General features: G+C 49.8%; 1 protein-coding gene across 1 annotated transcript; it reads right to left on the bottom strand.

Annotated features, from left to right (window-relative positions):
* Nucleotides 1-9,322: 9,322 nt before the first annotated feature.
* LOC121836877 (protein ALP1-like) lies at nucleotides 9,323-12,691 on the bottom strand. Its single transcript, XM_042292165.1, has 3 exons — nucleotides 12,603-12,691; nucleotides 10,004-10,243; nucleotides 9,323-9,692 (listed from the first exon to the last, which is right to left on the bottom strand). Exons 1-3 carry the CDS (start codon nucleotides 12,689-12,691, stop codon nucleotides 9,323-9,325), a joined length of 699 nt encoding a protein of 232 aa, XP_042148099.1.
* Between the last annotated feature and the right edge of the window lie 1,527 nt (nucleotides 12,692-14,218).

Here is a 14,218-nt window from a genome sequence, read left to right as displayed (position 1 = left end):
TGGCGCGCACCGCCACGCCCTTACCACCCTTGGACGAAAATGGCGGCGTGGCATGTCGTGCGTTCGCACGACAATTGTTCTCAGTACTTAGCAAGGAGATTATATTAGGTCTTAAAATATAACCTCCTTGGTTAGAAGCACGAAGTGTGAATAGACCGATATCACCAGCCAGTTTGACTACGCCACCGCTGCCGCAATGCATCGAAGGAACTTTAGTCTTTCTTCACCTGCAATACCCGCGCTGGAGGTCTCTGCAGGTGTAGAGGACGAGACGGCACAAGCCCTCCAATGCATGGCTGTCTGCCTCATGTATACAAAATTTATGGCGGCGTCACAGATGCGCCGAACACTTAGTGAGATCGGTCTGTAGACAATTGCAGGAGCGAAAGCTCGCGCTGCAGAACCCAGGATCTTGGGTTCAATCCCCACCCCTACCCCTTTCGATCTAGATGAGCATCGTACTAGCGTGGGGTCGTGTATCACTACTGCGTGATACACGTTAAAAACCCCAGGCTAGCGGTTGTACTGCACTGGCTAAAATTCTCATCTACATCATCTCATCTCATCTCGTCGCCCGTTGTGGCAGACTAAGTTTTAGGCTGTCTAAACATACACGCACCCCAATTTCGTCCAGATTATTGCAAGCATTGCACACCGACTGGTGCCCCATGCGTACAAGCCCCTGCAGAGTGCGCGTGAACATAGCTTTGACAAGCATGCCTTTGCACGTACTTGCCAGCATCAACGGGTTTTACTCGGAGTCTACTTTCTCCGGCATTTGAGAAGAAGCAAAGAGAGCGCGTGTGCAGCTTCGATCGACGTTCAAGGTGCGCGAGTGCTTCAGTGCCTATAGACGCTTTGCAGGAGCTGTGAATGGACGCCGCCATAACTGACCTTCAGTTTTTGTTTCCTCTTATTTCGTTTATTTCACTTCATCATTACCATAGCAGGCCAGGTTATTGCCACATTAGATTCAACTGTGTCCTTTTCTAAAGCGTCGGCCTTTGTAGAGGATTGTCAACTACTGTTTCAGTTGCTCGGAATCTCGGTAAGAGAAGAGAAAGTCAGCAATGGCGGCTGTAATTTGGCGCGTGTGTAAAGCGTTCATATATTTAGCCTAGATGTGGCTTGATATCCATAGATTCTAAACTGAATATAGTGAGTTTAATTTGCTTAGGAGTGATGAGTCATTCACATCAAGTCTATTGCAACGTCCACTGAAGCATAGATATGACCCAGCCGACCCACGATGCCGCGCAGGCGGATGCATGCATTCTCCTACACGTGAGATATTAGACTTCGTGAGGGACCCGTGAAAGATTTCGCTAGCCCACCACAAACCATTATCGACGTGCGCGGCAAAATGCGTCGCTGTGGTCTTCGTTCCCCGATTGGCCAAACGCCTTATACCCCTGTCAGACGGGCTAGTTTAGTGTCACTACAATCGAGTGCACTTCGCCCATAGTGTCATTTCTGTGGTGCGCCACACGGCTCCTTCCTGAGGAACACAGTTGGCTTGGAGTGAGTTTGACGAACTCACCTCGCTCGATCGAGTGCGTGGCATCGATAGGAGTGTTTCAACAGTAAAACATAACAACACGAAAACAAAAACTTGGAGTAAATTTTATTCTACAAAGAATAAGAAATTCTTGAAAGAGAGTGGCATCGCAAAACAAATGGGTGGACGTTGAGTTTGGGTTGATCTGAAGCAAGATTAGCGCCACTGTGAATTGATAAAAGACGACGACGAAGTCACTCATTCCAAGATTATCTTGGTTAGCAGAGAAGGAGATCCTACTTTTGTTTCAGCATGCAGCCCTTGGAGACAACACGATGATTATGATCTAATTAGGCAGCGTCAGGGCCTCCTCACAGACTTCCGTGGGACGAAGCGGAACGCCAAAGTTGGATATGCTTCATTCTTTATCTTGGCTTGCGGTGATCGATCAGAATCATCCAAATGGCGTACAAATTGTTCATTAATGTAACGTTGTTTTAGAGCGCAGCTCTTTTGCGCCCGTTTCCGGGGTGAGCGGCATCGGCGAAACCGCGCGTTGCATTATGGGACGTTTCCCATGATGACATCACAGGTAATGTCACGTGTAACGTAGCGAGGGTAACATTTTCGCGCTTTATTTGACGGGAGAATTTTTCGCTAAATTTAGCTGGACGTTTCCCGTAGTGACGTCAGACGTGACGTCACGCGTAAAATTTACCTGTGACGTCGCATGGGACATCACGTTTATCGTCACGTGTGACGTCACGAGGACAAAATATCCCCGCTATATTTGGCGGGAAAATTTTTTGCTAAGTTTGCCGGGAAATGTTTTTGCTAAGTTTGCCGGGAAATGTTTTTGCTAAATTTAGCGGGAAAATTTACCCTCGTGACGTGACACGTGACGTCACACCTAAAATTTCACGTCACGTGGATAACGTCAATTTAACGGGAAAATTTCACGTCACGTCACACGCCAATTTAGCGGGAACATTTCCCGGCTAAATTTAGCGGGAATTTTCTCCGCTAAATTTAGCGGGAAAATTTTCCTTAAATTAAGCGGGAAATTTTGCGAAAAGTTTCTTCTAAATGGAAGGGGAGCAGGAGAGGAGCATGGGAAGGTACGGAGGGGGAGGAGGGGCATACCCTCCCCTCCGTACCCTCCTGGGCTGCGTTCCAAATCTGCATCACAGAGAATTGTAAACGTCTTTAATTTTTTTTTAATGTGTATTTATTAAGGGGTATCTGTGGCCGAGTGGTCTAGCGCACACCAGCTCGGAGCAGGTGGAGCGAAAGCTCGCGCTGCAGAACCCAGGGATCCTGTGTTCAATCCCCAGCCCTGCCCGAAGAACACACTTTCGGTGAAGTGAGTTCGGGGAGCACACTACGCTCGCTCCGTTAGACCGAGTGTGTAATCTCGATAGCAGTGTTCAAGGACTAAAAATAATAGAAGAAACTAGCGCTACGTAAAATTAGTATTATTTCGATAGGAGTAATATTAGATGCGCACTTGTTTTCTGTTGGCAAGAGAGTAGTGATTTAAAAGGTTAAAAAGCGCAACACAACAAGGACAAGACACGAAGACGACAGGACGACAGGGCGGGCTAGCGCCCGTCCTGTCGTCTTCGTGTCTTCTTTGTCCTTGTTGTGTTGCGCTTTTTAACCTTTTAAATCAGTATGAACCAACTCGCCCAAACACAAGTTTTAAGAGAGTAGTGCATTGTAGAAAAACAAGCGGCTAATCTAGTTTCCTGCCTTGGCCCCTTCGCGGCGGCCAGCGACGTCCATGTTGTTGTTTTTTCGAAGAAGCGATCGATGAACGCATTAACGGCTCATTTCTTCTTTGGACCTGTCTGCAAGCTCGTGACTGCGACTGCGACGTGTGCTGCGCATGAAGCCTGAAAAAAAGAACGTACAACGAGCACCATGGACGGAGCAGGAGACTTTTGCATTGATTAGGCTGTGGGAGGACCACCTGGGAGATCTGCGCCGCACGAAGCGGAATGCTAAGGTGTACGCCGCCATTGCTGAACAATTGTGTGCGATAGGCTTCAAAAGGAGCACAAAAGAAGTAAAAAAAAAAGATCGAGAACCTCGGCAACAGGTACAGCTTGGTGTTGCTTTTTCTATGAAAGTTTCCTCTTTTTTCAATCTCACGTAATCGTAATATGACGCCCGTTTCGTTGTGTCAAAATTGAGATCCTTACAGAGCAACCCGGTTTCGTGGGAAACGATGCATGGCTTGCACACGATGTTACCTTCTATTGCTACTGTCAATGCTTCGTGACCCGAGAGTGTACTTTGATAGCTATTTTTCGTTTAGCTGCTATGTCGCTCCATTGTCTGTTCTGCAGTTGGAATGCTAGGAAAGATAGCACGCCTAAACAGACACTTCGTGAGTCCCGTTTGCTTAATTTGTTTTTTACAGCTTCTTTCTTCTTTCAAACGTCTTTATTTACAGACCAAATGAATGAGCGCCCTATGCGCTCTGCTGTATGGTCTTTTATCTCGTCGTCTTGTGTGTCCTTGGTGTTACCAGGGGCAGAGAGACGTCGGGCGGCGGCGATGATTGGCTCGTATTGCTTGAGCAGCCTGGAGCCGAGTGGGGGCGCCTGCGGGTCCTCTAAATATCGGAAAATCGCTTGGATCAGGAGCGGAAGGGGGGTTGAGCCACTCAGTGAGAGTGGAGGGGTGAGGTGAGAGGGTTGAGAGCGCGCGAACGCGGGCTGTTGAGTGGAGCGGGCAGTCTCACAAAAGAGGGGGGAGACTAGCAGGAATGTGGCAGTGGGTACACTGAGGGTTGATGTGGACCTGGGGATACATCTTTGCAAGAAGGGAGGGAGCGAGGAGCCCTCCTGACCTGGCTTGCTGTAGAAGGGAGGTCTCGTGGCGAGTGAGAGGAAGGTGGGAAAGAGAGGGGAAGTCAAGGGGGTTAGCCTGAGTAGTCAGGTAATGACGCCATTGGCTGGCGTGCTCCTGCCGGGCTTCGTGTGAATCGTGAAAGGAGCCAGGTGTGAGCTCCGGTGGCGTAGGAAAAGTAGGGGCCCCGGCTCGCGCGGAGAGAAGTTTAGCGCGCGCAAGTCGGTGAGCCCTTTCATTGCCGGGTATGCCGCTGTGGGCGGGCACCCAGTCGATGAGGGGATGGTGGCCGGCTGTCCGGATAGAAATGGCTGCCCGATGAATCTGAATAGCGATGGCAGATGATGGGGATGAGTGGCGGAGAGCACGGATGGCTTCTTGAGAATCTGTATATATTACGATTCTGGAGGAGGGTACCAGGGTGAAAGTGTTAACGGAGGTTAAGCAGTGCAGTATAGCACAAAGTTCAGCGTGACTAGAGGAGCAGGGGTCATGAAAACTTGTGTACCGCGTCGATGACCGTCGAGATCGCACCATGCCGTGCTGAAGATTGGCGTGGAGTTATTGTCCACAGCCGCGTCCGCGTAGAAAACTAGAGCCGATGAAGAGCGAACAAGGAGAGAGTGGAGATGTCGGCGAGCAAAGTCGCTGCGGCGGGCTTGCGCTTTTTCACCCATGTTCCGAGGGAGGGGACGGGGTGCTGTGAGAGGGCAGAGCTCCCATGGCGGGGGTGGGGTGGGTAAAGGTAGGATGTGGTCGATGTTGTAACCTAGCTTACGCAGTGTGAAGCGCCCCGCTAGAGTGGCTCGGAGTCGAGTTTCTTGAGTTGCGATCTGGGTGGAGGCCAGGTCGTCAAGGCTGTTCATCTGGCTGCAGCTGGTGAGCGCATTGATTCGCGTGTATCTCGGAAGGCCGGTGACAATTCGTTGCAGTTCCAGATTAATTATTTCGAGCCTGAGTTTTTGGGTGCGGGTAAGGTGGTAGTACGGGTAGCCGTACATAATGCGGGACACCACGAAGGCCCTAGCAAAGATACGGAGATCATGTTCGTGCACCCCGCGGGAGCGGTGGGCTACCCTGTATAAAAGGTGGTTCAGCTGTTTCGAGGTGCTGATGGTACGCTGAAACCAAGTCGCCGCCCGGCTGTCTTGGTCGAGGTGAAAACCAAGAATCCGGATGCTCGTGCGGCGTGAGATGGGAGTACCTGCGAGCGTGAGCTGAATGCACTGTTTTTCTGCTTCTTTTGCTGGTGTGCGACGACCGCCATGAATAACGACGAACTCCGTCTTGTCGGGAGCGGGAGCGAGGCCAACAGACTGGATGTAGTCGTGAATGATGTCGAGCCCAGCTTGAATGGCATCCTGTTGGTAACCGGGTGAGCCAGAGTGTGTCCACAACGTAATATCGTCGGCGTAGATCGCATGTTCGGGGTTAGGCACCTCACTAAGGCGGGGAGGAAGGCCAGCAAGGACGATATGAAAAGTACTGGAGAAAGAACGGACCCTTGTGGAACGCCCACTCGGTTTGTATGGGTGATTCCGTGGGATGTGCCGACGTGAACAGTGAAAGTGCGATCTTCGAGGAATGCCGCGATGAAGTTGTATGCCCGACCGGTGATGCCTAGCTGTTGTGCCATTGAGAGGACGGAGGAGTGCGGAACGCTTTTAAGCGCCTTGCGCACGTCGACCCCTGCCACAATACGAAGATGCGGTGATGATGTAGATAGCGTATCGTGCTGGAGGCGGGTCATGACGTCCTGAGTGGAGAGTCCAGGGCGGAACCCGTATTGCGATGGGCTGAGCAGCTGGTTGGACTCAAGCCACCACTGCAGACGGACGTTCAGCATGCTCTCAACCGTTTTGCAGAGACATGATGTGAGGGATACTGGGCGTAGATTTGTGAGAGACGTAGGTGGTTTGCCGGGCTTCGGAATAGGACATACCGTCGAGTGACGCCACTCGGAAGGGACGCACCCAGAATCCCACACCAGGTTGATCTCCGTCAGTACGGTCTCTTTTAGGGCGGTGGGAAGGTTGCGAAGTTGCCCGACGGTGATGTTGTCAGGGCCTGGTGCACTGTGTGTGTTTGCCCTATCCAGGGCGGCCTCGAGTTCGTGGAGGGTGAACGGGGAATCCAAGCCGATGGGCTCGGGAACAGGGTGAATACGAGTGTAGCACCCAGGGTCATGCCGAGATGGTTGTGGAAAAAAGACATCAGACGCTCTTTCTGCTAGCTCCTCGAAAGAAACGCCTTCGCGGAGGGCAACGGCAGCGGCAGGTTGTCTAGGTTCGCGGTCTCCTAGGAGAAAGCGCAGAAGCCTCCATACTTTGGAGAGATTGGTATTACCGGAAACGGAGCTGCACATGGAGGTCCAGCGGTCAGAAGCCAGTTCCGATGTGTAGCTCGAGATGGTGTCTTGCACCTGGCGCAAAACCCTGAGGAGCCGACGTGGTCTACCAGACCGGCGGTAGCGAGCCAACAGGCGTATGCGGCGGTTCCAAAGGGTGAGTAAATGTGCATCAGGTGCCGGAGCGTCCCCGGGAACGGTTAGGCGTTTGGTGGCGGCCTTGTGGGTACACTGGATGGCTTGTATAATGTCTGAGAAACCGGTGACGTTCATGACAGAAACCAGGGCTGCCCGAAACTTGTCCCACTTGGTGATAAAGGTGTCCCGACGGGTGTTGTGGTGCGATGAAGTTGGAGATGGGAAGTGATAATGTAAAGTGATGGGAAGGTGACCGCTGCCGAGGTGATCGCTGGTGACCTGTCACTTCCAGCGTTGAGGAAAGCGAGCCCAGGTCAGGTCGGGGCAAGTGTCTTGTTGCCGGGAGGTTTGGCCGATACGTGTAGGTGTGTCTGGGGTATTCAGGAGGGAAAGTTTGAGTTCGGTGAGGTCCGCAAGGAGCCGTGTACCGCGAAAAAGGTCAACATCGTAACTTCAGGCCGTATGTTTTGCGTTGAAATCACCGCATACTATAATGTCGTCCTTGGGGTAAAGACGAGAAAAGTGTTTGATGAAGGCGACATTTAGCGGCTGCCTTGTGCGACGATATAGCGACGTGTCGGGGGTCACGTACACAGAGAAAAGAAGAACAGGTCGGCGAGGAAGTAGGAGCAGTCGGCAACCCGTAACGCTGGTGATGATGGAGCACCACTGTGATGTGTCGAGGGGAGTGAATGGGACTGAGCGATGTACATACAGTGCGGCGCGGATACGAGGCAAGGAGGCACTAGTCTCGGCGTCCGGAGCAAGTCCGTCGTACTGTGGCAAAGCCGGAAGTGGGCCGTTGAGTTCTTGTATAGCGAAGGCAGCGGGTGTGTCAGATGGAGAATGAAGATGAAATTTTTCGATAAGGTCTGCTTTTTTGCGTCGGAGCGAGCGACAGTTCCATTGAACAATTGTGGGTGCGCTAGTCATGTTTAGGCGTGAATTGCGCGGGAGGGCCGAATGGAATGATGCCCTGCATCATGAGACGCTCAATGACTGCACGGGTGCAGGTATCCACCTGCACCCGTGATACCTGGAGGGCTCCGGCACCACAAAAAGGCGATTGGCCGATACCTGAGGCTTATGGTGCCGTACTACTACAACTTTTATGTACTGAGATTTAAATCTACTTGCTCGTAACAACAAAAATGCAGACATGCATGAATAATTTCAGTCATAGAAATCTCGATGTTTTTTAAACCTAAATGCTCATTTCAAATGCAAACTGGTCGAGATGATTCACCATCTTTAGTTGTGCATGTTTTCTTTTAGTATGATTGTCATTCGCATATTTATTATTTATAGTTGAGCAAGTTTTACGTATCTATTTCTATTTTTACTTGTGCCACATTACAGGTTGCTTATGGACACACAAATAAAGACATAATGATGAGTTATTGTCTACTTTGCTTATAGGCTTCTTAGCCGGAAGAAGACAACGGGTGCAGGGGGAATAACGTGGAGATTCTACTGGGACCTGCACCGTTTCCTGGGCTCCTTACCGGCAAACGATGCCAGTCTCACGGAGGAGTCCGTATGTAGCGGAGGTGACTCCGTTGAGCATGTGAGTACATTCCTGCAGCAACCACTTTTTAGGAGCACACAAACCCACAGAAATATCAACTTATTGTGAATATCAGGGTAGATTGCTTGGCTAGTTGGTTGTTCAAAGACATGATTAAAAAACACCACAAAAGGACAGGACAAAAGTAGGAGCATACAGGACGGACGCTAGCTGACAGCTAAAAATTGCTTGCAGGCAGATGGCTCCAAACCCATTGGTCTAGTGGGGCCGCTCTGTACTGCACTTCATCTGGACGAGTTTTTCCCAGTAGGGAGGGGCATCATGTAAACCTTGCATTCCGCCACATGGAGCACAACGTTCAACTTTACTTTTCGAAATTGGAAAACAGGTTCCTGTTAAGCGTTAATATTGATGGACATATTTTCCCTGCTATGATGCACATATGTATTCTTCGAGGTTTTTAATGAAGTGGTCAGCGGGAACTCAAGCCAGGTCGGAGAGCGGTCCCCTCAAGATGGTCTCACCAGTGAGCCTGCATCACCTGGATCGCAGGCCCCAGCTGAAGAGTTGCCAAACTCATCGCCCTCTACACCCACGCCAAGACAGAAAGCAGCGGAGAGGCCAGCAAAGCCAAAGAAGCACCAGGCTTTACACGCAACCTTCTTGGCGCAGCTGCTCGAAGAACAGCGGCAGCTGCGTTATTCGCAGGAAAAATCTCGCGAAAAAGAACTGGCTGTACGCTAACGGCAGCTAAAGCTGCTAGAGCTTGCAGCAGAGAGGGAAGATCATTTGATCGACGTCCTCACTCAACTTCTGACGAAATAAAGCAAACGCCTCACAGCTTCACACCACTGTGGCATTTATTTGTTCGACTGCACATATGTCGATGGTCTGTGTTGTCTACTGGCCTTTCTACTTGTGCCTAGTGTAGGGTGAGCCGCTTCCAGATGCGTTTTTAACTGGCTGCTGTAGCTGCTCCCGATGCACGCTGATCCCGCTTCCAGAAGTAGGCTGCCAGTGCGTCTCTGACCTCTTCGCCTCTCCCATTCCACACGTCAGTGTTGCGAGCCGGCTGTGCATAGAAAGAGTCAAGCTCACGTACTTCGTGCTCCCACTGCTGTTCAACTTTGTCTCTGAATTCCTCGCAGATGTTATGAAGTACACATGCGGCCCTAATTGCTCGCTTTGCGCATTGCAGGTGGCATTCCATTCTCTTCATAATAAATCGGAAGCGAGCTTTCAGTCTGCCAAAGGCATTTTCGGCTATTCTTCTCGTCTTTGAGAGGTTGTAGTTGAAGGAAGCTTCCCGTGTCTCGCTTGAGGCATTTGCGTACGGCAGGGCCGTACCCAGAAAAAAATTTCGGGGGGGGTTTTCGGGGACAACGGCGGCCATTTTGAAAGTGTCTATTGTCTTATTTTCGCCTATGAATCATGTGCATCGGTGGTATATAATGGAGAGTTGCAGCAAACCGGAGAACCGGTCCCGGTTTGGTATCCGGTAGCCAACCGGCGCCACTGCGCGTGCGCAGAGGTGGAGATTAAAATCGGCTGGCTGCAAGTGCACCGACCAGGGCCGTACCCAGAAAAAAATTTCGGGGGGGGTCAGAACCCCCTATCCCCCCCCCTGGTTACGGCCCTGGCGTACGGCTTTAGCAGGTGTGTAGTCAAAGGGAATGCTTGGTCGCACAAGATAACTGGCTCTACGACAGTACCTTCAATCACTACCACAGGAGACTGGAAGTGATCACCGTCAACAAGTGCGCACAGTGTTGAACGTCCGTACAGGTTGACGTCATGGCACCTACCGGGGCTTCCCAAGTTTATGTACCGGAAACGGTACCGGTGGTCAACCAACGCCAAAAGGATGATACTATACCTGTGTTGAGAAAGAAAAGAAGAAAAAAAAAACAATAGGCATAAATATGGCATGTTTCAGAAGTAATGAATAGAGTTTAAAATTATTAATTCTTCATGGATGAAGAAAGAATAAAACAATTAAAACAGGGACAACACAACCACATCTTTCAACTAGCAACAGACGAGTAAACTTTCAAACAGCGAGCAGCCGACTATACCCAGTAGGAGTAGGGGAGAGAAGGGGGAGAGAGAAGGAAAGAAAAGAAACGCGAAGTGCAAGTCAGGGTGGTAGGGTTATCTATGTCATCAGTTCCCAACATTCCTTCTCCTTGCCCCACTCTATTTTTTCACTTGACATAGAAGACATGTATTTCAATCTAGATCCTACCACTTTGCTTGCCTCAATCTCCGACGCCATCTTTGAGCACGGAGCTGTGGATTTTCAGAATTCCTCCGGTGTCTCCGTTGCTGGATTCGTGGACCTGATTCATCTATATCTTCAGTCCACCTTAGTCGAACATGAAAGAAGGGTCTACCGCCAAAAAAAGGGCGTTTGCATCGGTTCATGTCTCGCCCCTGTTCTCAGCGAATTGTTCCTTTTATTCGTTGACAGAGCTATAAAAGCACAACTGGACATCTCCGCGCCTGGCTGCCATGTTTTCAGATATGTAGACGATTACATAATCATTCATCCTGCTCGAACTTCTTCAGTTAGCATTACAGCTGTTTTTTCCGCTTGTTCTTCAGGCCTTACATTCACGAAAGAAGAACCATCGAAGGAAGGTCTTCAGTACCTAGATTTGCGGCTTCATGTCTGTGCCACTGGACTCTGCGCTGGGCCTTTCAACAAAGGTCTGCCAAACCTGTCTTACCGTTTTCTAGCGCCCATTCGAAGTCGGTAAAACACGGTATCATCAAATCGTTGTTTTCGTCATCCTTCACAAAGTCTTGCTGTCATCTTTCAGAAGATAGCTTGGATTGGAATACGCCGCGTCAGTTTGGGATCCCAGCCAAGAAAACCTAATAAACTCACTCGAAATGGTCCAAAATAATTCTGTTCGTTTTATACTTTCTAACTATAACCGAACCGCGAGCATAAGTTCAATGAAGTCTAGCCTCAGCCTGCCATCTCTCGCATCTCGCCGTAAAGCTTTTCGTCTCAGTCTCTTTCATAAATTGTTTTACCATTCACATCTGCACGACGAACTTATTTTACCTCCTCAGTACATCTCATCTCGGTTTGATCATGCTAATAAGGTTGGAATTCCATCAGCCAGAACTAACGCTTTCTTTCAGTCATTTCTGCCACGCACATCTGACGAGTGGAATCGCCTTCCTGCTTCAATAGCCACTATCGAAGACTCCCATCCCTTCAAGAACGCCTTAGCTAACATTGTATGATTATATGCCATTTTTTGTTTATTTGTATTACCACTTTTGCTGTACTCTGTTTGTTTAATTTCTTCTTGATTGTAACCACTCCCCTCTCTAATGCCTTTGGCCCTGAGGGTATACTAAATAAATAAATAAATAAATAAATTGCAGCACATGAGGCTCGTCAGGGCAGGGTTTCCCGTCGACCTTCTCCGATCTGTAATGGAAAGGATGATTCGCGGGCCTGATCGCCACTCACCAGCCACAAAAAAGAAAGCCCGTTTCGCCGTCATTCCTTACGTACACAATTCAGCCCACCGGATAAAATCCATTGCGTCAAAGTTCGACACGAATGTTGTCTTCTCGTGCCGCATGCGTCTTAAACAACTATGTCAACAAGTGAACAACAACCGGATTCCGATTGGCTGCACCGTCAAACACGAAAAGAAATTCATTCCTTGCAAAGAGAAGAAAGTTTACTCCATCCCCTTGAGCTGCGGCCATCAATACATAGGACAGACCGGCAGATGCACCAATCACAGACTCCGTGAACATCACAACGAAGTTCCTAAGGCCTCTCCAGATTCTTATCATCCCATAGTCATACATGCCCGTTCGTGTTTGCGTTGTCATCCCCTATTTGATGACACAAAAATCCTGGGGGGGCATGACACCAGATTCGGCAGGGAAATCATAGAATCATTCGCGATGACCACAGCAAAAAACAACGTGTCTAACCCTTCCCTCCTGCTGACGAAAACTGAGGTTGAATTTCTAAGATCCGAGATAACCCTACCACCCTGACTTGCACTTCGCGTTTCTTTTCTTTCCTTCTCTCTCCCGCTTCTCTCCCCTACTCCTACTGGGTATAGTCGGCTGCTCGCTGCTTGAAAGTTTGCTCGTCTGTTGCTAGTTGAAAGATGTGGTTGTGTTGTCCCTGTTTTAATTGTTTTATTCTTTCTTCATCCATGACTTAAACCATCACGCTCTTCTCCCAAGCATACCTACTTTTCTGAGCCATGTACCGTCCCAGTCCCAACTGCGAGCCACCGATCTTCAACCCGGCTTCCTTCTTCGAGGCTGCTTGCTTCATCTCAAGAATGAATTTGCTCCGTCTAAGGCTCCGCTCGCTCGGTGTGCACCTACGCAAGAGCCTCCCTCATCCTGGAGTGGCCTCCGTCCTTGGATTCCACTGTAACACCTGGGCCTCCATCTACCGCATCATGCAGATATCGAGGAAAGAAATATCCCTAGAGCTCCACCTTCTGGGGAGGGTCCTTCCCAGCCATATGACGAACTTGTTTGGCCCTGGCTTCCGCTCGCATCCTTCGTACCTGTTCATCGTCGACGCCGCTTCTCGCCTCCTTGAAGCTTCATGGAAAGAAGTGATTGCTGGAGTGACTGCGTCCTGCCGCAAGCTGAACGAGACGCAGTTGGAACCGCCAGTTCTGTTGTGCAACACTGCTATCTCGTCCGACACCATAGAATTGCTCTCCAAAGGCCCCAAGTTCGCCCCAGACCTTCCCACTAAGAAGGTTGACCAACTCGCCTCAGTACATCAAGTCGCCGCCGCCATCCCAGAACCACAAAGGCAAGATTTTCTCGGCTCCGCCATCCACGCCGTGTGCTTCCACCCACCCCCCAAGCCAGGCAAGATCTCTCTACTCGCCGCTGTTGAAGAGCTTCGTCAAGAACACCTAAAGCTGTTAGAATCCGATAAGACGGGTGTGTTTGTTGTGTTAGAGGAGGGAGATTTTGGAGATAGGGTGAACGCCGCCCTTTCAAAGAATTTTCTCAAACTGAAATCGCGACCGTCTGGGACCCTCAGGTCAAGAGCCAAACAACTCTGCTCGTCTTTGAACCTGTCGTCCTTAAAAACCGCCATTAGTAGTCCAGCGAAGCAGTACCTTTCAGTTTTCTTCACTGCAAAAACACATAAGAGTGGAGTTCCCCTCCGAAGTATTGTGTCAGAGAAGGGTTGTTGGCAGAAGCAGCTCGGGTTCTTTCTACAAAAGCATCTGTCCTGCATCCACCTCCCTCAACCCTTTAGAGTGTCTAACTCAATAGAACTCATCTCTGTCATCAGTTCCCAACATTCCTTCTCCTTGCCCCACTCTATTTTTTCACTTGACATAGAAGACATGTATTTCAATCTAGATCCTACCACTTTGCTTGCCTCAATCTCCGACGCCATCTTTGAGCACAGAGCTGTGGATTTTCAGAATTCCTCCGGTGTCTCCGTTGCTGGATTCGTGGACCTGATTCATCTATATCTTCAGTCCACCTTAGTCAAACATGAAAGAGGGGTCTACCGCCACAAAAAAGGGCGTTTGCATCGGTTCATGTCTCGCCCCTGTTCTCAGCGAATTGTTCCTTTTATTCGTTGACAGAGCTATAAAAGCACAACTGGGCATCTCCGCGCCTGGCTGCCATGTTTTCAGATATGTAGACGATTACCTAATCATTCATCCTGCTCGAACTCCTTCAGTTAGCATTACAGCTGTTTTTTCCGCTTGTTCTTCAGGCCTTACATTCACGAAAGAAGAACCATCGAATGAAGGTCTTCAGTACCTAGATTTGCGGCTTCATGTCAGTGCCACTGGACTGTGCTGGGCCTTTC

The sequence above is a fragment of the Ixodes scapularis genome, unplaced genomic scaffold (assembly GCF_016920785.2).
Source record: "Ixodes scapularis isolate PalLabHiFi unplaced genomic scaffold, ASM1692078v2 PGA_scaffold2__306_contigs__length_199485367, whole genome shotgun sequence".
In the NCBI taxonomy this organism is placed as follows: domain Eukaryota; kingdom Metazoa; phylum Arthropoda; class Arachnida; order Ixodida; family Ixodidae; genus Ixodes; species Ixodes scapularis.
The sequence above is the reverse complement of the archived record's forward strand: the minus strand, read 5'-3'. Positions and strand labels throughout refer to the sequence as shown.